General features: G+C 40.0%; 1 protein-coding gene across 4 annotated transcripts in view; it reads right to left on the bottom strand.

Annotated features, from left to right (window-relative positions):
* The window catches only part of mib2 (MIB E3 ubiquitin protein ligase 2), a 141,576-nt gene that overhangs the window by 5,612 nt on the left and 112,817 nt on the right, over positions 1-23,147 (bottom strand). For all 4 annotated transcript variants that reach the window (XM_077217664.1, XM_077217665.1, XM_077217663.1 and 1 more), the window contains 6 exons: positions 20,385-20,539; positions 9,623-9,749; positions 4,522-4,746; positions 2,309-2,487; positions 1,045-1,229; positions 589-654 (listed from right to left, as the gene is read on the bottom strand). In XM_077217664.1, coding sequence (XP_077073779.1) covers positions 589-654; positions 1,045-1,229; positions 2,309-2,487; positions 4,522-4,746; positions 9,623-9,749; positions 20,385-20,539 — 937 coding nt within the window. The remainder of the gene's footprint in view (positions 1-588; positions 655-1,044; positions 1,230-2,308; positions 2,488-4,521; positions 4,747-9,622; positions 9,750-20,384; positions 20,540-23,147) is intronic.

Here is a 23,147-nt window from a genome sequence, read left to right as displayed (position 1 = left end):
GCCCCATAATCACAGCCCAATGGAGCAGTATCTCTGCAGAGCATATTCTGACTAGTATGACGACGTCAGGCTAGCAGTGAACCAAAGAGAGTCTCAAAAAGACGGTTTGAAATCGCTGGTGTTTCTGACGTCACAAACTACCTTGTAACCAATCAGATCAACGTGTGATCGTCAACGAGTGGATCTCTGAGCTGAGTGAGTGGAGGCGGGGCTCATTTGCATATTCATAGACGAATACTAAATGAGGCAGGGGTGTCGAATTACATTCAAGCTATTTTAAGCCATGAAGAATTTTTTTTTTTAAGAAAAAAAAACACTTAAATATGTCATTTTAGTGATCAAAGATGAGTTTTAAGGGATAAAATGATCGCCGACTTCAAATTTTGTCAATTGGCAAAATAACTATTGATGTTTCAGAGAATTTTGGTCATTCAAATAGAAAGTCCCTGCAGGCTGTGATGTGGTAACGTGTTATGTATCAAACATTTTGCCAAATTAGATCAATTATTTCAAATTTACATTTTAAACAATTTACATTTCAAATCTTAGCATAAAATATCATCATCATTCAAATGTAAAAGTGCTTACCCTGCCTGATTTTCTTTGTTATCGTCACCTGGCAGCGGATGCACTTCTTCATTCTGTGAGCACATTCTGAGGAGACACGACCCGACAGAAGTTTGCATAAATGTGTGGGATTCAGTGATAAGAAACAGTGTGTGTGTGTGTGTGTGTGTATGAGTGTGAGTGAGTGAATGTGTGAGTGAGTGAGAGTGTGTGTGTGTGTGTGTGTGTGAGTGTGTGTGTGTGTGTGTGTGTGTGAGTGAGTGAGTGAGTGATTGAGAGTGTGTGTGTGTGTGTGTGTGTGTGTGTGTGTGTGTGAGTGAGTGAGTGAGTGTGAGTAAGTGAGTGAGAGTGTGTGATTGAGTGTGTGTGATAGTGTGTAAGAGTGAATGTGTGTGAGTGAGTGAGTAAGTTTGAAAGTGTGTGTGTGTGTGAGTGTAAGTGAGAAAGTGAGTGTGTGTTGTAACAGTGTAAACTCACCCTCACACGCGACGCTGTGCTGGCAGGGGGAGAACAGCACTAGCAGCGCGAGCTCAGAGCAGATCAGGCACTCGCTGGGACCCGTCACACTCGGCACCGCCAGGTTGGTCATGGTGTTGGGCGTCGTGTGAACCCGCCGGAGACTGGCACTGCTGGAGCCCGTGCCACACGTGACGGCCTGCAGTCTGAACACACACACACACACACATCACGTCAAAATCACATCGCTCCCTCAGTTATTAAACACACACACAGTGTTAGAACTGTGTCATGTTAGCGGCCCCTAAGTTAAAGGGATAGTTCTGCCAAAAATGTAAATTCTGTCAGTATTTACTCACCCTCATGTTGTTCAACCCCGTAAGACCTTCGTTCATCTTCGGGACACGAATTGAGATATTTTTGATTAAATCTGAGAGCTGGATCACTCCTCCATAGGCTTCTAAGGGATTGAAACTTGTTCCCAGAAAAGTTATTAAAGACATTGTTAAAATAGTCCAAGTGACTACAGTGGCTCAATCTTAAGTTTATCAAGCGACGAGAATACTTTTTGTGCGCAAAAACAAACAAAAATAACGACTTTATTTCAACTATTCATTTCCTTCTCTGAAGGCCTCTAGTCAGTTAGCGTAATGTGATAGCGTAGAGCTACGTCACACGCAGGCTCACTATTGGCCGACGCTGGTCATGTGTGTGATGCGTGTGACGTACAACACAGAAGCGCTGCGCTGTTACACTAGTGAACTGACTCGACGCCCACAGAGAAGGAAATCAATAGTTGTAATAAAGTCGTTATGTTTGTTTGTTTTTGCGCACAAAAGTATTCTCGTCGCTTGATAAACTTAAGATTGAGCCACTGTAGTCACTTGGACTATTTTAACGATGTCTTTAATAACTTTTCGGGGAACAAGTGTCAATCCCTTAGAAGCCTATGGAGGAGTGATCCAGCTCTCAGATTTAATCACAAATATCTTAATTCGTGTACCGAAGATGAACGAAGATCTTACGGGGTTGAACAACATGAGGGAGAGTAAATACTGACAGAATTTACATTTTTGGGTGAACTATCCCTTTAATAACTAATGATCTTTACAGCGGAAGTGAATCAATCAAAACTTACTTTGTCTGGACAATAACTTTATTCTAGATCTTCTGTGATGCCTAAACAATCTCTGTTACTTTAATTTCCTATTATCACTGTAAAGCTGCTTTGAAACAGTCCATATTGTTAAAAGCGCTGTATAAATGAAGGAGAATCGACACACACCTGTGTTTCTCTGCAAAGCTCCTGATGAGAGTTTGTACGCTGCTGTCCGTCACCAGGTCCAGTGGGCTTTTTCCTTTATGATTGGCATAATTAATATCGGCTCCCTCCTGTGCCAAGAAGCAAGCGATGGCAGAACCCACGTTCAGCTCCGTGTTTCCCATCAGCCCTGAGCTACACAACTACAGGCACAGAAGAGAGGAGTAAACACACTGTACACACTGTACACACTGTACACACTGTACACACACACACACACACACACACACACACACACACACACACACACACACACACACACACACACACACACACACACACACACACACACACACACACACAGTAAACTTGCCAACCCCCGATATAGCATCTTCTTTCAGGTCAGTCCTATATTCGTAATAAAAATCCATTTGAATGTCCTTTTCGATATCTTGTCCATAACAGTTAAGGGGTTTTCCCGTGCCATGACACGCTAATCATTCGTCAGTTGTGTCTTGCTTCATGTTCACAGCCAGTTTCAGTCCTTTCAAAATAAAAGTCTTCTCTACTGATTGTCTCACGCATAAAGTCAGTCTTTGACGCCATCTAAAGGTGAAATTTTTTTACTTTTGTTTCTGTTCACGGTCAGGAACAATTCTTTCCAGCGGAAGGAAGACTTTTAGTGATTTTACTTCATGAAAGTTGCACTAAAACATTTTTTGGCTTTACTATTTGTATTGTGTGGTCACCGTTTTATAAAAGCAATAAGGTATGAGAGGCTAGTTCTTCATCGTGAATAAGTCGCGGCTGACTCCGCTTCACAACGCCCTCCAGCCGTGACTTATTCACCATACAGCACAGCCTCTCGTAACTTATTGCTTACTTAAAAAATGACCAAATGTATTTTTTACTGCGTGAGAACATGATGTGGCGTGAGAGCGGCAGGGTTTGTCTGACATAGCAACAGTAACTAAAGGGGGCGGGTCTATGCGAACGGTCAATTAGTTCTGTGATTGACATGACCAATGAAATCTTAAGAATCTTTCCACTGGAGTTTCCACTGAAATGGTTTTGGGGGGGAAATCACTTAAGACAGTGTTAAACAGTTACAAAAGTTTTTGCTATGGTACCGAAATTGACACCAGGAAGCATGAAATGTGACCGGTATTGGTAGCGACGGTAAAACAGTGTTTTAAAATTTATCCACTTTAGAGAGCGTTTTCAAAAAGGGTTGTTTTCATTAATAAAAACACAGTCTCAGGTCATGTCCCACACTAATACGTTTTCGTTTGAAAACTCATCTCTTTCTCTCCGTTTTGTCCTTCCGTCCACACTGAGACGGCGTTTATATTAATGAAAACGAACCTAGAGTGGGCGGAGAAAAGAAAACGGCGTTTTCAAATGTATCCGGATTAATGTAGACGTAGCCTCAGTGTAGATGGAAGGCCTAAACAGAGAAAAAGAAGCGTTTTGTAACGAAGATTTGATTGATTAAACATGACTAATAAACACACGACTGCCTTATTCAGTCAGAAGCACATCATCTCACATAAGGAGGAGCTCAACTGTCCTGATGAAGTGAGTTTGGAGTAAAAGCATGTTATTAAATGTTGTCTTTTGTTGGACAAGAAGTTCATAAATGCTTCTCATGTTTGGAGAGATGTTTGACGCGTTGCTTTTTCAAATACACGTTATAAGCGACTCAAACTCGCAGTGCTTTCAGAGTGAGCCACGTTTACAGACGATCAATGACAAGCTGCGCACAACAAATAATCACAGCCTTCGCGATTTCAAAATCACAATAAGCCAAATCGGTTTAAGTGCGATTACATGTAAATTGCGATTAATCGTGCAGCGCTATTCCACACTACTACGCGAAAACAGCGTTTTCAAATTTATCCACTTTGGAGAGCGTTTTCAAAACGGTTAGTTTTCATTAATAATAAACGCCGTCTATGTGCAGACGGAAGGCCAAAACAGAGAAAAAGATGCGTTTTCAAACGAAAGCGTATTAGTGTGGACGAGGCGTGAGGTGTGGTCCCTGCGAGCGGCTCATCTAGTGGCCCGGCTGCAGAATACAGCGCTTTAGTGGTTTTTGCGGATGCGTGTGAATGGGGATCATTTTGACAATGGTGTCGACCATACACTCAGTGTAAACGGAAGGCCAAAACGATTTTCAAATGAAACCGTATTTAGTGTGTCCGAGGCGTGAGGTTCCTGTGAGCGGCTCATCTTACCCTGCTGTACAGCGCCGCCCCCTCTCCCTCGGCACTGCTCATGACTGCGCTCAGCTGCTGTCGGCTCAGAGCCGTGTGCATCGCTGTGTCCCCGTCCTCGTCCTCCGCGTTCACGTCTGCGCCCTCCGTCACCAGCAGAGCCACCAGGGCCATGTGACCCTGAGTCACACACAACTGCAGTGCCGTCTGGTTACGGTTGTTGCGGATGTTGATGTCACAGCGACCCTTTGAACAAAAGAGTCACAGATACACCGCCGGTCAATCAATCTGTTTCTCTCATAATCAGGGTTTGAAATTAACTTTTTCACTCAGCGCCCAATTTGGCTACTATAGTTACCGGCCATTCAGAACTTCGACTAGCCAAAAAAAAGGGGGGAAAATAAATAAATAAACCTATACGCCACAGCTTATATTTACACATATACTATATAAACTATGGCGTAGTTAATCTGGTTTATTTCTTTTCCCCCACTTTTTCTTATTTATATGAATTTATAAAAAATGTCCTAGCTCTTCAAAGCTTTATAATGGCAGTGAATGGGTGTTTCTGTTTTGCACATAAAAGTGCATCTGTCCATCATAAAAGTGCATCTATCCATCATAAAAGTGCATCTGTCCATCATAAAAGTGCATCTATCCATCATAAAAGTGCTTCTGTCCATCATAGAAGTGCATCTATCCATCATAAAAGTGCATCTGTTCATCATAAAAGTGCATCTGTCCATCATAAAAGTGCATCTGTCCATCATAAAAGTGCATCTGTCCATCATAAAAGTGCATCTGTTCATCATAAAAGTGCATCTGTCCATCATAAAAGTGCATCTATCCATCATAAAAGTGCATCTGTCCATCATAAAAGTGCATCTGTCCATCATAAAAGTGCATCTATCCATCATAAAAGTGCATCTGTCCATCATAAAAGTGCATTTATCCATCATAAAAGTGCATCTGTCCATCATAAAAGTGCATCTGTCCATCATAAAAGTGCATCTGTCCATCATAAAAGTGCATCTGTCCATCATAGAAGTGCATCTGTCCATCATAAAAGTGCATCTGTCCATCATAAAAGTGCATCTGTCCATCATAAAAGTGCATCTGTCCATCATAAAAGTGCATCTGTTCATCATAAAAGTGCATCTATCCTTCATAAAAGTGCATCTATCCATCATAAAAGTGCATCTGTCCATCATAAAAGTGCATCTATCCATCATAAAAGTGCATCTGTCCATCATAAAAGTGCATCTATCCATCATAAAAGTGCATCTGTTCATCATAAAAGTGCATCTATCCATCATAAAAGTGCATCTGTCCATCATAAAAGTGCATCTGTCCATCATAAAAGTGCATCTGTCCATCATAAAAGTGCATCTGTCCATCATAAAAGTGCATCTGTCCATCATAAAAGTGCATCTGTCCATCATAAAAGTGCATCTGTCCATCATAAAAGTGCATCTGTCCATCATAAAAGTGCATCTGTTCATCATAAAAGTGCATCTGTCCATCATAAAAGTGCATCTATCCATCATAAAAGTGCATCTGTCCATCATAAAAGTGCATCTATCCATCATAAAAGTGCATCTGTTCATCATAAAAGTGCATCTATCCATCATAAAAGTGCATCTGTCCATCATAAAAGTGCATCTGTCCATCATAAAAGTGCATCTGTCCATCATAAAAGTGCATCTGTCCATCATAAAAGTGCATCTGTTCATCATAAAAGTGCATCTATCCATCATAAAAGTGCATCTGTCCATCATAAAAGTGCATCTATCCATCATAAAAGTGCATCTATCCATCATAAAAGTGCATCTGTTCATCATAAAAGTGCATCTGTTCATCATAAAAGTGCATCTGTCCATCATAAAAGTGCATCTGTCCATCATAAAAGTGCATCTGTTCATCATAAAAGTGCATCTATCCATCATAAAAGTGCATCTGTCCATCATAAAAGTGCATCTGTCCATCATAAAAGTGCATCTGTTCATCATAAAAGTGCATCTATCCATCATAAAAGTGCATCCGTCCATCATAAAAGTGCATCCGTCCTTCATAAAAGTGCATCCGTCCATCATAAAAGTGCATCTATCCATCATAAAAGTGCATCCGTCCATCATAAAAGTGCATCTGTCCATCATAAAAGTGCATCTATCCATCATAAAAGTGCATGTGTCCATCATAAAAGTGCATCTGTCCATCATAAAAGTGCATCCGTCCATCATAAAAGTGCATGTGTCCATCATAAAAGTGCATCCGTCCTTCATAAAAGTGCATCCGTCCATCATAAAAGTGCATCCGTCCTTCATAAAAGTGCATCCGTCCATCATAAAAGTGCATCCGTCCATCATAAAAGTGCATCCGTCCATCATAAAAGTGCATCTGTCCATCATAAAAGTGCATCTATCCATCATAAAAGTGCATGTGTCCATCATAAAAGTGCATCTGTCCATCATAAAAGTGCATCCGTCCATCATAAAAGTGCATGTGTCCTTCATAAAAGTGCATCCGTCCATCATAAAAGTGCATCCGTCCATCATAAAAGTGCATCCGTCCATCATAAAAGTGCATCTGTCCATCATAAAAGTGCATCTGTCCATCATAAAAGTGCATCTATCCATCATAAAAGTGCATCTATCCATCATAAAAGTGCATCTATCATCATAAAAGTGCATCTGTCCATCATAAAAGTGCATCTATCCATCATAAAAGTGCATCTGTCCATCATAAAAGTGCATCTGTCCATCATAAAAGTGCATCTATCCATCATAAAAGTGCATCTATCCATCATAAAACTGCATCTGTCCATCATAAAAGTGCATCTAACCATCATAAAAGTGCATCTATCCATCATAAAAGTGCATGTGTCCATCATAAAAGTGCATCCGTCCATCATAAAAGTGCATCCGTCCTTCATAAAAGTGCATCCGTCCATCATAAAAGTGCATCCGTCCACCATAAAAGTGCATCCGTCCATCATAAAAGTGCATCTGTCCATCATAAAAGTGCATCTATCCATCATAAAAGTGCATCTATCCATCATAAAAGTGCATCTATCATCATAAAAGTGCATCTGTCCATCATAAAAGTGCATCTATCCATCATAAAAGTGCATCTGTCCATCATAAAAGTGCATCTGTCCATCATAAAAGTGCATCTATCCATCATAAAAGTGCATCTGTCCATCATAAAAGTGCATCTGTCCATCATAAAAGTGCATCTATCCATCATAAAAGTGCATCTATCCATCATAAAAGTGCATCTGTCCATCATTAAAGTGCATCTATCCATCATAAAAGTGCATCTATCCATCATAAGTGCATCTATCCATCATAAAAGTGCATCTATCCATCATAAAAGTGCATCTATCCATCATAAAAGTGCATCTATCCATCATAAGGGCATCTATCCATCATAAAAGTGCATCTATCCATCATAAGTGCATCTGTCCATCATTAAAGTGCTTCTGTCCATCATAAAAGTGCATCTATCCATCATAAAAGTGCATCTATCCATCATAAAAGTGCATCTGTCCATCATAAAAGTGCATCTATCCATCATAAAAGTGCATCTGTCCATCATAAAAGTGCATCTATCCATCATAAAAGTGCATCTATCCATCATAAAAGTGCATCTATCCATCATAAAAGTGCATCTGTCCATCATAAAAGTGCATCTATCCATCATAAAAGTGCATCTATCCATCATAAAAGTGCATCTATCCATCATAAAAGTGCATCTGTCCATCATAAAAGTGCATCTATCCATCATAAAAGTGCATCTGTCCATCATAAAAGTGCATCTGTCCATCATAAAAGTGCATCTATCCATCATAAAAGTGCATCTATCATCATAAAAGTGCATCTGTCCATCATAAAAGTGCATCTATCCATCATAAAAGTGCATCTGTCCATCATAAAAGTGCATCTATCCATCATAAAAGTGCATCTATCCATCATAAAAGTGCATCTGTCCATCATAAAAGTGCATCTAACCATCATAAAAGTGCATCTATCCATCATAAAAGTGCATGTGTCCATCATAAAAGTGCATCCGTCCATCATAAAAGTGCATCCGTCCTTCATAAAAGTGCATCCGTCCATCATAAAAGTGCATCCGTCCACCATAAAAGTGCATCCGTCCATCATAAAAGTGCATCTGTCCATCATAAAAGTGCATCTATCCATCATAAAAGTGCATCTATCCATCATAAAAGTGCATCTATCATCATAAAAGTGCATCTGTCCATCATAAAAGTGCATCTATCCATCATAAAAGTGCATCTGTCCATCATAAAAGTGCATCTGTCCATCATAAAAGTGCATCTATCCATCATAAAAGTGCATCTGTCCATCATAAAAGTGCATCTATCCATCATAAGTGCATCTATCCATCATAAAAGTGCATCTATCCATCATAAAAGTGCATCTATCCATCATAAAAGTGCATCTATCCATCATAAGGGCATCTATCCATCATAAAAGTGCATCTATCCATCATAAGTGCATCTGTCCATCATTAAAGTGCTTCTGTCCATCATAAAAGTGCATCTATCCATCATAAGTGCATCTATCCATCATAAAAGTGCATCTGTCCATCATAAAAGTGCATCTATCCATCATAAAAGTGCATCTGTCCATCATAAAAGTGCATCTATCCATCATAAAAGTGCATCTGTCCATCATAAAAGTGCATCTATCCATCATAAAAGTGCATCTATCCATCATAAAAGTGCATCTATCCATCATAAAAGTGCATCTGTCCATCATTAAAGTGCATCTATCCATCATAAAAGTGCATCTATCCATCATAAAAGTGCATCTATCCATCATAAAAGTGCATCTATCCATCATAAAAGTGCATCTGTCTGAAGTGCATCTGATAGATAGATGTACTTTTATGGACTTCAAAACAGAAACAGCAATCCACTGCCTTTATAAAGTTTGGAAGAGCCAGGACATTTTTAATATAACTCTGTGTTTGTCTGAAAGAAGAAAGTCATATACCCCGAGGACGAGTTAAGGGTGAGTAAATCATGGGAGAACTAACTATAGTTTTGGGAACTATCCCTGTAAATGTGGGATCGAGGAACAGTGTAATCTCTCACCTCTTTGAGGAGGATCTCGGCCACATCCCGGTGGTTGTTCAGAGCGGAGAGATGAAGAGCGGAGAATCCATCATCCTTCTTCACGTCAGCCAGCTGTCGCGCTCGAGCCAAGATCATCTCCGTCGCGCTGGAGGAACACACACACACACACACACACACGGTCAGAATTAAACGCCACATTTTACATTTGAATCTGTTTTCAGACAGCAGGAACACCGGATCAGGATCTTCTCTCAGTCTGATGGGCTTTACAAGGTCAATAAAGTTCCATTTGTTAATATTAGTTAACATTCACTAACATTGAACAATATTTCTAAAGCATTTATTAATATTATTTAATGTCAATTTCAACATTTACTAATGTATGATTAAAATCAAAAGTTTATATTATTGAAATCACCTGAACTAACAATGAGCAGCTGTCTTTGTTATTAACTAATGTTAATAAAGATTAATAAACATGGAAACAAATGTACAGTCAAACCAAAAAATATTCAGACACCAGATATGATTTTTAATATTTTTTCACAACACTATAGCTCAGTTATGTAAGTAAACTGTGACATTATACCCAAATATTCTTCATACAGTGACTAGCAGTAAAATGCAGCTAACTAATAACTAATGCAGCTTTTTACACCACAGACTGAACAACATGAAGCATTGCTTGGTTAAACTGGTTGAGCTAAACTGGTATTATCTAATTGTGTAGTTAAATTTAACAGCTGACAGATATTCAACATAATTCATGTGTGAGAGTCTAACAGAAGGACGGACAAAACCTGTGAAATATCAACTGATCTCATAACTCTGTGTTCTGCTCATATTTTATTACCATTTTCTAAACTATAGCGAATAAACTGATATAATGTGAGAAATGTTGAAGGTGTGTGAATACATTATGGTTTGACTGTATATTGCTTATTGTTAGTGAATGGATTGACTAATGTTAACGGATGAGACTTTATTGTAAAGGGTTACAATGTATTTTATAGTGTTAACGACTGGCTGGCTGTACATTATGCTTTTCATTACGTGGCTACTCATTTACTAAACAATTAAATATACAAACATGAACTTTTGATCTGAATGTAAATTCACTTTACTTCACTTTAGACATTCTACTGACTATGAGTAACTTTGCAACTAAATGTCAACTTATTCTACTAACCCTAACCTTATGATCTACTAATACTCTAATGACAGCTAGTTGACGTTTTGCAACATTACTTACACGTAAGCAGAATGTCTAAAGTGGATCATTGAAATGTAACCGGATTTGATTATAAGAGAACTGGAGCAGAATGTGACATGAAACTAGAACAGTTACGCAGGGAATCTGGCCGAGGACAAGTCGATTATACAGTTCAGCGTCATGTACTCAAAAGAGGCTGTTTGGAAGGTCAAAAAAACAAAACTCCAGCTCCTCCTGTGTGTGTGTGTGTGTGTGTGCGTTGAGTGTGTGTGTGTGTGTGTGTGTGTGTGTGTGTGCGGTGAGTGTGTGTGTGTGTGTGAGAGTGTGTGAGAGTGTGTGTGTATATATGTGTGTGTGTGTTTGAGTGAGTGAGTGAGTGTGTGAGTGAGTTAGTGTGTGAGTGTGTGTGTGTGTGTGTGTGTGTGTGTGTGTGTGTGTGTGTGTGTGTGTGTGTGTGTGTGTGTGTGTGTGTGTGTGTGAGTGTGTGTGTGTGTGTGTGAGTGGTAGATTAGCTGAGTTTTGAAGGGTGTGCAGTTTTCAGCAGCTCTACATCAGATTACACTGTGTGTGTGTGTGTGTGTGTGTGTGTGTGTGTGTGTGTGTGTGTGTGTGTGTGTGTGAGTGGTAGATTAGCTGAGTTTTGAAGGGTGTGCAGTTTTCAGCAGCTCTACATCAGATTACACTGTGTGTGTGTGTGTGTGTGTGTGTGTGTGTGTGTGTGTGTGTGTGTGTGTGTGTGGTGAGTGAGTGGTAGATTAGCTGAGTTTTGAAGGGTGTGCAGTTTTCAGCAGCTCTACATCAGATTACACTGTGTGTGTGTGTGTGTGTGTGTGTGTATCTTCTCCCAGGTGTCAGTCAGTCTAATTGGTTGCCATGTCACCAATCTGCTCTTACTGACCTTGACTCCTAAAGGCTGATTTATACTTCTGCGTCGGACCTACGCCGGAGCCTCTACGTTATACACTACGCGTTGGTTTTCATTTATACTCCTGCGTCGTTGTCTGCATTGACGCGCAATTACACATGCAGAGGGAACATGTGAAACCCGAGGGAGGGGTGCTAGATATGGGGGTAGAATTGTTCCATTATTCCAAATAAATAGATTAAGATCCACAAATAAATGTAAAGACTTTCACAAAGAATTAAACTATTTCTTTAATTTATTTAAATTATATACATTTATTTGTGGATCATAATCTATTTATTTGGAATAATGGAACAATTCTACCCCCATTTCTAGCAGACCAATCACAGCGCTTGCGTCCGCGTAGAATTGACGCGCTGTTACATTTTTGGAGAGGTGCACGTCAGGGTACGCCGAAGGGTAAGCGCGCTACACACAGCCTACGACGAGGCTACGGCGTAAATTCGACGCAGAAGTATACATGGATTTCTCGGCGACGTCATCACTGCTTGCGCACGCAGCCAGGGGGCAAAAGACCCGTGGTCTTCGTACCGGAGTAAAGGGTTTCTGATGGCAGATACATTTTGATAGACGTACCCTGCCATGCATTTGCAGTTAGCCGTAATGATGTAACCAAGGCCCTTATGGACACACACCCAGGCATCATAAGGCTTGGCTTTAATGCCTTGCCTTTGACTAGGGAGCACATCTGACCTCAACACGCAAAAATCCGGTGCAGCATCAAAGTATTTGACGAGCTGCACATGACCACATAGCACGTAGTTGTATGCATCAAGGGATTTGTACGCTCTTATCATTTCTCTTGTATACACACTTGGTGTCTGAATTAGACAATTATATATATATATCAGGCCATACAATTGCTGGCTACTTCTTGTCATCCACAATCCAAAGATCGTCAGGTATTGCGTAGGGATCCGGCAAGATCTCACCATTGCTGAGAGTAAGTTTTTTAATATAATCGCCACGGTCAGAGGTAGCTACTACTTCCCACATAATCCATCGTCAAATCTTTGATTTACAGTAAAGTAACGTTATATGTGTGCAGTCATGATATGTTGCAGGTGGTAAAGTAACGTAAACAGGATTAACTTATATAAAAGCAAATTCGGGCTCTATAGAGGCTATTGCATTACTAACTTAGTCTAACATGATAATTCATTCATGCATCACAGTATTTCCGGATTTTGATTCGTAAACAGTTGGACGTTTTACATAATGTTATATTAATATGAAACACAAACAAACAGATCCAACTCTGAAATTGTAGTTTATTATTGAGTCAACAAGAAATTACAAACAATGCGAAATCTACGTTAATTACAATGTTCTTTTACAGAACTCGGCATAACAGATAGCATTTTTTTGCCCCCTGGATGCGCGCGCATCCGGTATTGTTTGTATACAAGAAACCCGTGTATAAATTGGGCTTAACAAAACAACCCCCCCCCCCCCCCCCCCCACACACACACACACACAAACAAAAACTCACTTACTCAATGTACATTTCTCTAGCCGGTGTGCGTAGTAAAAAGTGATGCAGCATTCCATAACAATAAATGAGAATCTGTGGCCAAGACTTCCAGTTAGATATTACTAATAATCACAAATAATCCATCCAATGTTGGATGAAACCTGCTGGAACAATCATCATATTTACAATCCTGCACTAATGCGCAGATAATACATCCTTAAGATACTTTAATACAACTAGAAACTTTTCAGGATTAAAAAATTCAATATTTGATCTGTGCAATCCAATAAAAAGAATAAAAAGAAGATCATACATACTTGTGTGTGTGATTTATTTTTTGGGTGGGGGGGGGGTGTATTGTGTGTATAAGTTTAAGTTTACAATGTAACTGAGCATGAACAAAATAGATAATTAAATGTTAATGCAATTTTTTATGATAAATATTCAATTCCACCAACCAAACATTTGGATTTGGATGGTTCTTAGAAATGTTGCTCCTGGACCAACAAGGCTCCAGATCCAGGAACATGCCCTACTTGTGTAAATCCTGTTAAGTGTGACTGTGAGTGCGTGCGAGGGAGTGTGTCCCTGGAGCTGTTCGGGTTAACCGTGTCGCTGTTATGAAAGAATCTGGGTCACACTGGAGGAAGTGTGTACAAGCCTGCGTGTGCGTGTTTACCAGCAAGCGTGGCTGGAAGAGCATGTTCTGGATTAGGAAACCTCTCTAATCTGACTCACTCAAGATGACATGTGCCACCCATTTCTCAAGAGTATCAAAGGCGTTTGCCTTTGACAATCTTGAGAAATGGGTGGCACATGTTTGCTGACCTGTTCACTGAAGTATGATGTCAGACACTGTAATTTGCTCTGGCCCCTTCCTGTTTACCGGGGTGATGAGGTACATAGCACACTGTCCTCACTCAATGGCTGGCTGTCTAAATGGTGTCTGCAAAATAATATTTACATTTTAAATTTATTCATTTAGCTGACTTTTTTATCCAAAGCGACTTACAATTGCTATATATGTCAGAGGTCGCACGCCTCTGGAGCAACTAGGGGTTAAGTGTCTTGCTCAGGGACACATTGGTGTCTCACAGTGGATTCGAACCCGGGTCTCTCACACCAAAGGCATGTGTCTTATCCACTGCATCCATTGAAAAAACATGGTATTCTTCCCTCCTGGGATGGTGCTGTTCTACTCTCTAGTAATATGACACGTAGTCTTAGAGCTCAAACATGACAATCTGGGGCTCAGGTCAGGAAGCAGACACACTGGCTAAACCGATCGTCTGCTAGCTGTCACATGTCACTGAGGTCAGATAAACCCCATCACTTATGGTGCTTTTCCACTGCATGGTACGGCTCGGTACGGCTCAGTACGGTTCGGCGCGGCACGGCACGGCACGGTTCAGCTCGCTTCGCTTTTCCACTGCGTGGTACGACTCGGCGCGGCACGCTTTAGCTCGGTTGCTTTTCCACTGCAGTTAGTACCGTTTCAAAGTGGGTGGGATTATGACTGATCGTTATCATCCGCTCCTCGGCAACCAACAAGAGGAACGTCTGCACTTCTCGTCCATTGACCACGATTCTTTTTTGGACGTTTTTTTTCTTCAAGCAAGTAGTCTTAAAACAGGTGCTACAGCGGAGGCTGTTACTGGCTATTTAAATCTAGCGGGTTTGATGTCTCGCAAATACAATGACGCTGGTAGTGACGATTCTGTCTGTCTGACAAATCACTGATCTAAAAATTGTTTTCACGTCACATTTTAGTATCGGTACGGTACGCTTGGAACCTCAACAGAGGTGGTAACATTTAAAGCGAGCCGAAGCGAGCCATACCGTACTGTACCATTCAGTGGAAAAGCGCCACAAGTGAGCCGTACCGAGCCAAGCCGTACCATGCAGTGGAAAAGCGCCAACAGAGGCTCTTTCACCTAGATATCATGATATAGAGACGGTGTCTGTTCCCCGAATAAGGAAATACAAAAATTTCATTTAAGGGTAAACATTTAATTGATGTTCAAGAAATTAAAAAACAATAGAATACAGATGAATAAACAATAAAGCTTGGCTTGCTGAATATTAGATCTCTTTCTACAAAAGCACTTATTGTTAATGATATGATCACAGATTATAACCTAGATGTGCTGTGTTTGACAGAAACCTGGCTAAAACCAGACGATTACATTACTTTAAATGAGTCCACTCCCCAAGATTATTGTTATGAACCTGAGCCTCGTATGAAAGGCAAAGGGGGAGGTGTTGCTGTAATCTATAGTGATATCTTCGGAATTACTAAGAAGTCTAGTTTCAAATATAATTCTTTTGAAGTGTTGGTGCTTAATGTAACACTATCTAGTGTAAATTATAAATCCCGCTTGACATTTGTGCTGGCCACTGTGTACAGGCCACCAGGGCACCATACAGACTTTATCAAAGAATTTGCTGATTTTCTATCAGAGTTAGTACTGGCTGCAGATAAAGTCCTAATTGTTGGTGATTTTAATATCCATGTAATTAATGAAAGAGATGCATTGGATTAACATTTACCAACATACTCTATTTGAGTGAGACAACACGTCACAACCCACGTCACAACCCTGAAATATAAACCAGGCAAAATAAATGATCTACTATATATATAAATATTTATATATATATAAATTACTGTATAAATAATATTAATGTCTAATATTACAATTATTTAATATCCTTATATTAAATGAAAAAATAAGGTCACTCATGAAACAAAGGGACCAAGCTCTCAAGATGGCTCTCAGGAACAAAGTGGAATATGAGAATGTGATATTTAACACACTGAGAAATGCAGTTGTAAAATAACTTAAAAAAGCTAAAGCGACATTTTTCATTAATGCTATGTGAAACAAAGGGGAACAGTAAAGAAATCTGGCAAATATGGTCAAATATGCTGATATCTTGCTTGTGTATAAAATGTTCCATGGTTTAGCCCCCCCTCCACTCAATGAATTTGTTAAACAAAATCTTTACTCATCCACCAGAGCTACTGCTAGAGGTGACTGTAAAATACCATATAGGAAAAGTTCCTTTGGACAGTCAGCCTTTTCCTACAGAGCAGCGTGTACCTGGAACACAATACCTACAGAAGTAAGAAACATTACTTCTCTCACCATCTTTTCAAAAGTTATTAAACAGTGGTTGCTAGACAATCAAATATGTTGTCATAATCTGCAGTAGTGAATTCATGTATTCACAGGTTGATATATTCTATGTGTCATTATTTGTGTTTGCTTGAGGTGAAATGCATCTATGTAATCTGTTTATGTTTTTAATGTTTTCTGTATGCAATGTTTTTACAGTTTTTCATAATAACAACCTGCCAGGGACTCCGGATGAAAATTAGTCTGCATGGCTAAATCTGGCTCATTTACATTTGGACATTGTCCTTATGTTCATTAATGTTCATTGTCCCTTTTAAAAAAATAAACAAACAAAACTCATTGTCGTAATCATACTCTAGATCTAATATTGGCACATGGATTCGCTGTGGATGGCGTTTAAATTTTGTAGCAGGGCGATGACATCTCAGATCATTATCTAGTCTTGAGTGTACTTAATTTAGCCAAAGCTGAAAAGCTGACTCTGTTACAAATATGTTAGACCCATCACTTCTGCCACTAAAGATGGCTTTATTAATAATCTTCAACTACTCAGCATGCAGGATAGCTTAGAAGAACTCGATGTTGCAACAGAAACTTTTGACTCTCTCTTTTCCAATACTTTAGAGACAGTTGGAACTTTGCGCTTAAAGAAGATAAAGGAAAATAGTCCAGCGCTGTGGGACAACGAGCACACAAGAAAGAACTTAAGAGTGCTCTCTTCAGAGAGCAGCCCGAAAAATGGAGTGCAGCTGGAAAAAAAACAAAACTAGAGGTTTTTCGCATTTCGTGGAAGGAGAGTGTTCATGGTTCTATCATTCATGGTTCAAATCATACTTATCTGACCGTTATCAGTTTGTAGCAGTAAATGAAGAGATGTCTTATCGATCAAAAGTTCAGTATGGTGTACCACAAGGCTCAGTACTAAGACCGCTGCTGTTCACTCTGTACATGCTATCCTTAGGAGATATCATTAGGGAAGCATGGCATTAGTTTTCACTGTTATGCTGATGATACTCAGCTCTATATTTCTTTGTACCCTGACAAAATATACCAATTCACAAAATTAACGGAATGCACAGTAAATCTAGGAATTTCCTACTACTCCATTCCCAACCTCTGCATGTAATAACCTTGAATACTGCCTAACAATTGATGGGTGCTCTGTCGAGTCTTTGTCGTCAGTTAGATACCTGGGTGTGCTCTTTGAAACCAATCATTAATTTTAAAGCCACATTTCTAACATCTGTAAAACCGCATTCTTGCATCTTAAAAATATATCTAAATTACGACATAATTCTCTCAATGAAAAATGCGGAGCAGTTAGTTCATGCGTTCATGAAATCAAGGCTAGATTATTGTAATGCTCTTATGGGTGGTTGCCCTGCACGCATAATAAACAAATAACAGCTGGTCCAATATTTAAAAATCTATACAAAGCACTAAATGGTTTAGCTCCCCATTACTTGAGCGAGCTCCTAACGCATTATAGTCCTTCACATCTATTGGGACCTCAAAATTCATCCCAATTGATACTGCAGGCAGTGGATCCTTTTCCCATTTAGCACCTAAACTCTGAAACAGCCTTCCTAGCCTTGTTTGAGAATCAGACACACTGTAAAAATCTAGACTAAAAACACATTTCTTTAAAGGGATAGTTCACCCAAAAATGTAAATTCTGTCAGTAATGTGAATGATTGCGTAGAGCTACGTCACACGTAGGCTCACTATTGGCCGATGCTGGTCATGTGTGTGATGCGTGTGACGTACAACAACAAAAGCTTACGCTGTTACACTAGTGAACTGACTCGAGGCCCACAGAGAAGGAAATGAATAGTTGAAATAAAGTCGTTATTTTGGGGGTTTTTTTGCGCACAAAAAGAATTCTCGTCGTTTGATAAACTTAAGATTGAGCCACTGTAGTCACTTGGACTATTTTAACAATGTCTTTAATTACTTTTCGGGGCAGGCAAGTTTCAATCCCTGAAGAAGCCTATGGAGGAGTGATCCAGCTCTCAGATTTAATCAAAAATATCTTAATTTGTGTTCCGAAGATGAACGAAGGTCTTACGGGGTTGGAACAACATGAGGGTGAGTAAATACTGACAGAATTTTCATTTTTGGGTGAACTATCCCTTTAACCTGGCATACACAACACATTATCACATTAATTTAAAAGATTTGTTAAGCTGGATAAATTAGGCTAGGTCGAACGGAACCAGGACCACTTCCTATAACACCCGATGTACTTGTTACATCGTAAGAAGAATGGCATCTATGCTAATATTAGTCTCTCTGTTTATCCTGAGGTTACCGTAGTCAGCTGAATCCGGGCCGTATCCAGATCTGATGGTGGACCTGCGCCTAGACACGACCACAACACATCCCTGAATGTCAGAAGAGACCGTGTCAACTATAGGCCTCATCGACACGACAGCCATCGGCACTGATCCTCAGCAGAGACACAAGAACCAGACAGGTCCTCCACATAGACCTTATGGCATGATGGATCTAATCTTTAAGTAAAAGGAACTGGATGAATATTTGAATGCTTCCGATCCCGATCTGAATTCTGACTTGTGATGCAGTCTGAATCATAATGACACCATGTTCGTTCATTGGCAAGAGAACTGGTTCCCCGACTGAGTCTGGTTTCACCCAAGGTTTTTAGTCTCTTTTTGGGGTCCTTGCCACTGTCGCCTTGCTTAGTTGGGGACACTTTATAGGTGAGCAAGAAGATACAAGAGGCTGTGCTGTACGGTGAATAAGTCACGGCTGAAAGGCGTTGTTAGGCATGACGCGAAGTAGTCAGCCGTGACTTATTCACGATACAGCACTAGCCTCTCGTACCTTATTGCTTTTATAAAACGGTGACCACACAATGCAAATATTAAAGCCAAAAAAAATGTTTTCAATGCAACTTTCATGAAGTAAAATCACTAAAAGTCTTCCTTCCTCTGGAAAAAATTGTTCCTGACTGTGAACAGCAACAAAAGTTACATTTTTTCACCTTTAGATGGCGTCAAAGACTGACTTTATGCGTGAGACAGTCAGTAGAGAAGACTTTTATATTGAAAGGACTGAAACTGGTTGTGAACATGAAGCAAGACACAACCGGGAAAACCCCTTAACTGTTAAGGACAAGATATCGAAACGGACATTCAAATGGATTTTTATTACGAATATAGGACTGACCTAAAGGAAGATGCTATATCTACTGTAAATGCAGGTACACTCGCTTACTCAATCTCTCACAATACTCTATAAGCTTATCAATGAACAACATTAATGAGAACATAGCCTGTGTTTAAGTTGCTAAGAGTGGTTGCTAGGAGTGTTGTGTAGTGATACATAGAACCATTGGGTGAAGCGGTCGTGTTTTATCGTGAATAAAACACAACTATTGACCAATCAGAATCAAGGACTGGAACTAACCGTTTTAAAATCAACATAACTGATCGGACTGTACTGACAGTATTGGATGAGAACTGAATTGACCTGGATGATGACATCCCTGCTTTCTGCAGAACTGCTTTATAGAGGAAATTAATTTAATAATTGATGATCTTTACAACGGAACTGAATCAACACTGAACTGACTTCAGTTGAATAATGACACTATTTTCTTTTAGAGCTGTTGTACATCCAAAATGAACTGTTTGCAAATTTGCATCAATGAATCATAATTTTCCTGTTATCAGTGTAAAACTGCATTGAAACAATCTGTATTTTAAAAAGCGCTATATAAGGTGATTTTACTTGACTTAAAGAAAGAAGAACATGGAAAAAGCATCATAGATCCTCTTTAAATATTGATTTGAGTAAATTAAGTCATCATGCGAGAAGAATAAGCACATTTGAGAGACATGTAACTAGCACAATTATGCAGGAAAATTCAGTCAAATAAACAGTTTAGTGTTATTATGGAAAAATATCTTATGAACAGAACGTGGCTAAACAATTATGATTCCACAGTGATGTGTAATAAAGGAGGAACAGCTACTCCAGGACAGAAGAAGATGAACACTCACAGTTTGTTGCCCTTCAGAGCCGCGTGGTGCAGCAGGTTAAACCCGCGGTTGTTCTGCTGGGTGAAATCGATGTTGGGCACCACAGTCAGAATCTCAATGATGCTTCTGAAGTCTTTAGCAATGGCGTCGTGTAAGGGTGTATCTCCATATGAATCCTGACCACAGAACAGGAAAAAAAAATCAGTTAAAAGGGGACATATCATGAAAATCTGACTTTTTCTGTGTTTAAGTGCTATAATCCGGTGCTTCTACCAACCCAGAAAACGTGAAAAGTGAAACCCAGTAACTTTGTTCTAGTGAGTCTTTCTCTGCAAGCATGTCGAAAAATAAGCCGATCAGATTTCTCTCTCTTTCTGACGTATGAAGAGGATCTTATTATAATATTACCGGCTCTTAATCTGCACGTTTACACACACCAGCCGACATTCGGTTTCTCGAGCGCCAACAGTGACCAGTTCTAACGCACCGGCAGAAGATCTAGCAAAGCCTGAAACTGTTCTGTCGTTGAGCACAGACGAGCACTGAACACTATTGACCAGAACATGTCACCGCTGTCTTATAAACACCTCAGGAACTGTGGACACTTGTGTAGAAGTTCAACATGATGATGAGATGATCAATGTAACTCCACAACAACTACATAAATGTCTCCATTAACATTCAGAAACTCTTCCTGAGTCTCTCCGTAAGGCTGCACTCGCTACTGGTTGTTGCTGAGATTTGACTAAAATTCGAGTTTTTTATTGCTGGAATATATAAAGCTTGTGTAAAGACTCTGCCCTCTTCTGAACGGAGGCGGAGCAGAGTTTCATTTGCATTTAAACAACCCATAACAGCTAACTAACTGTTGGACTGGATTTGACTTAGTGTGCAAAAGTTGTTCAGCTTGATGAGATCTTTAAGTGCATGAAGTTTGGTTACTGTAGGTGAAAAGGGTTGTGCTACAGATCCCCTCAAACATACCCATATAAAAGTGTTGCACCGGTTCATTTTTCTCATGATAGCTGTGCACTTATTGAACCGTCAACCCATATTCACTCGCATTATCTGGACTCATAGAGATGGATTATTTCTCTAAAAATCTTGATAGTCAGTAAATGATGATTTTTTATTCATTTTATGGGGACTCTTGTACTTGTATACAAATCAAATATTTTATATAATTCTCTCAAACAACTTTTTAAACAGTAATGAAGGAGATCCAATGTGCGCTGGACACCATGTCTACACCAGACACGTGTGATGGCTAGAAGCTCACAGCTGCCGCGGTGCAAAAGGCTTCTTTCAACTGGGTGAAGGATTTCGTGGCGGCTGGACTACAGGACACAGACTTGGGCTGATTATGGATAAATGTTGTGATGGTAGAAGCAATCAGGCGATGAACTTTCTATAAAAGTTGGCGAACCCCAGAACACGTTGCAGCTACTTAATGGAAGAGAGATGAGGCCAGTTCTGTATCGCATCCACCTTCCCCGGGGTTTCTGGGATAGTCCTAAAATGGTTCAGGTCATACTTAGGAGGCAGAGGTTATTATGTGAGTATAGGAGACCATAAGTCTGAGTGGACATCCATGACATGCGGAGTCCCTCAAGGCTCAATTCTTGCGCCACTCCTATTCAACCTGTACATGCTCCCAATGAGCCAAATAATGAGAAATAACCAAATCGCTTACCATAGCTATGCAGACGATACACAGCTCTACTTAGCCCTATCGCCTAACGATTACAGCCCCATTGACTCCCTTTGCCAATGCATTGATGAAGTAAACAATTGGATGTGCCAAAACTTTCTTCAGTCAAACAAAGACAAAACTGAAGTCATTGCGTTTGGAAACAAAGATGAAGTTCTCAAGGTGAACGCATACCTTCAGTCTAGGGGTCAAACAACTAAAAATCAAGTCAGGAATCTTGGTGTGTCTCTGGAGTCAGACCTTAGTTTCAGTAGTCATGTCAAAGCAATAACTAAATCAGCATACTATTACCTGAAAAATATTGTTAGTATTAGATGATTTGTTTCCAGTCAAGACTTAGAGAAACTTGTGCATGCTTTCATCACCAGTAGGGTGGATTATTGTAATGGACTTCTCACTGGCCTTTCCAAAAACACCATAAGACAGTTGCAGCTCATACAGAACGCTGAGCAGAACCAGAACACATCACACCAGTCCTCAGGTCTTTACACTGGCTGCCAGTTACATTTAGGATTGATTTTAAAGTATTATTACTGGTATATAAATCATTCAATGGCCTAGGACCTCAATACATTGCAGTTATGCTCACTGAATATAAACCCAACAGATCACTCAGATAGAAACACCAAGGGTTCACTCTAAGCATGGCTGTGGCGAGCAGGACGAGGCCGAGGGCGTGATTAATGATGAGGGACTCCTGCGCGACGCACCGGTCTCGTATCTCTCACGGAGGAGTGGAAGCATAAAAGGAGGAGCGACGACTGTGAAGATCAAGAATGGCCAGGCCTGGACTTGTGTTGTGTCTGTTTTGTTATATGTGACAGCAGTCGTACGTGAGGGGCTGCTGTCTTTTACTTTCATTTTGTATTGTTTTTATTTTGTGTCATTAAATGTTCGCCGGTTCCCGCCTCCTCCTTCCCGTAACATCTGAACCTCGTTACAAAGGCGAATCCGCTTTAGCCGCAGCTGGAACCAGCTTTCAGAGGAGATCAGATGTGCTCCTACAGTCACATTCACATCCAGACACAAGGCTGATTTATACTTCTGCTGGAGCCTCTACGTTATACACTACG

This window comes from Siphateles boraxobius, unplaced genomic scaffold, assembly GCF_051911475.1.
Source record: "Siphateles boraxobius isolate OS27281-9 unplaced genomic scaffold, OSU_SipBor_1 75, whole genome shotgun sequence".
Classification (NCBI taxonomy): domain Eukaryota; kingdom Metazoa; phylum Chordata; class Actinopteri; order Cypriniformes; family Leuciscidae; genus Siphateles; species Siphateles boraxobius.
This window is presented reverse-complemented; position numbering and strand designations above follow the sequence as displayed.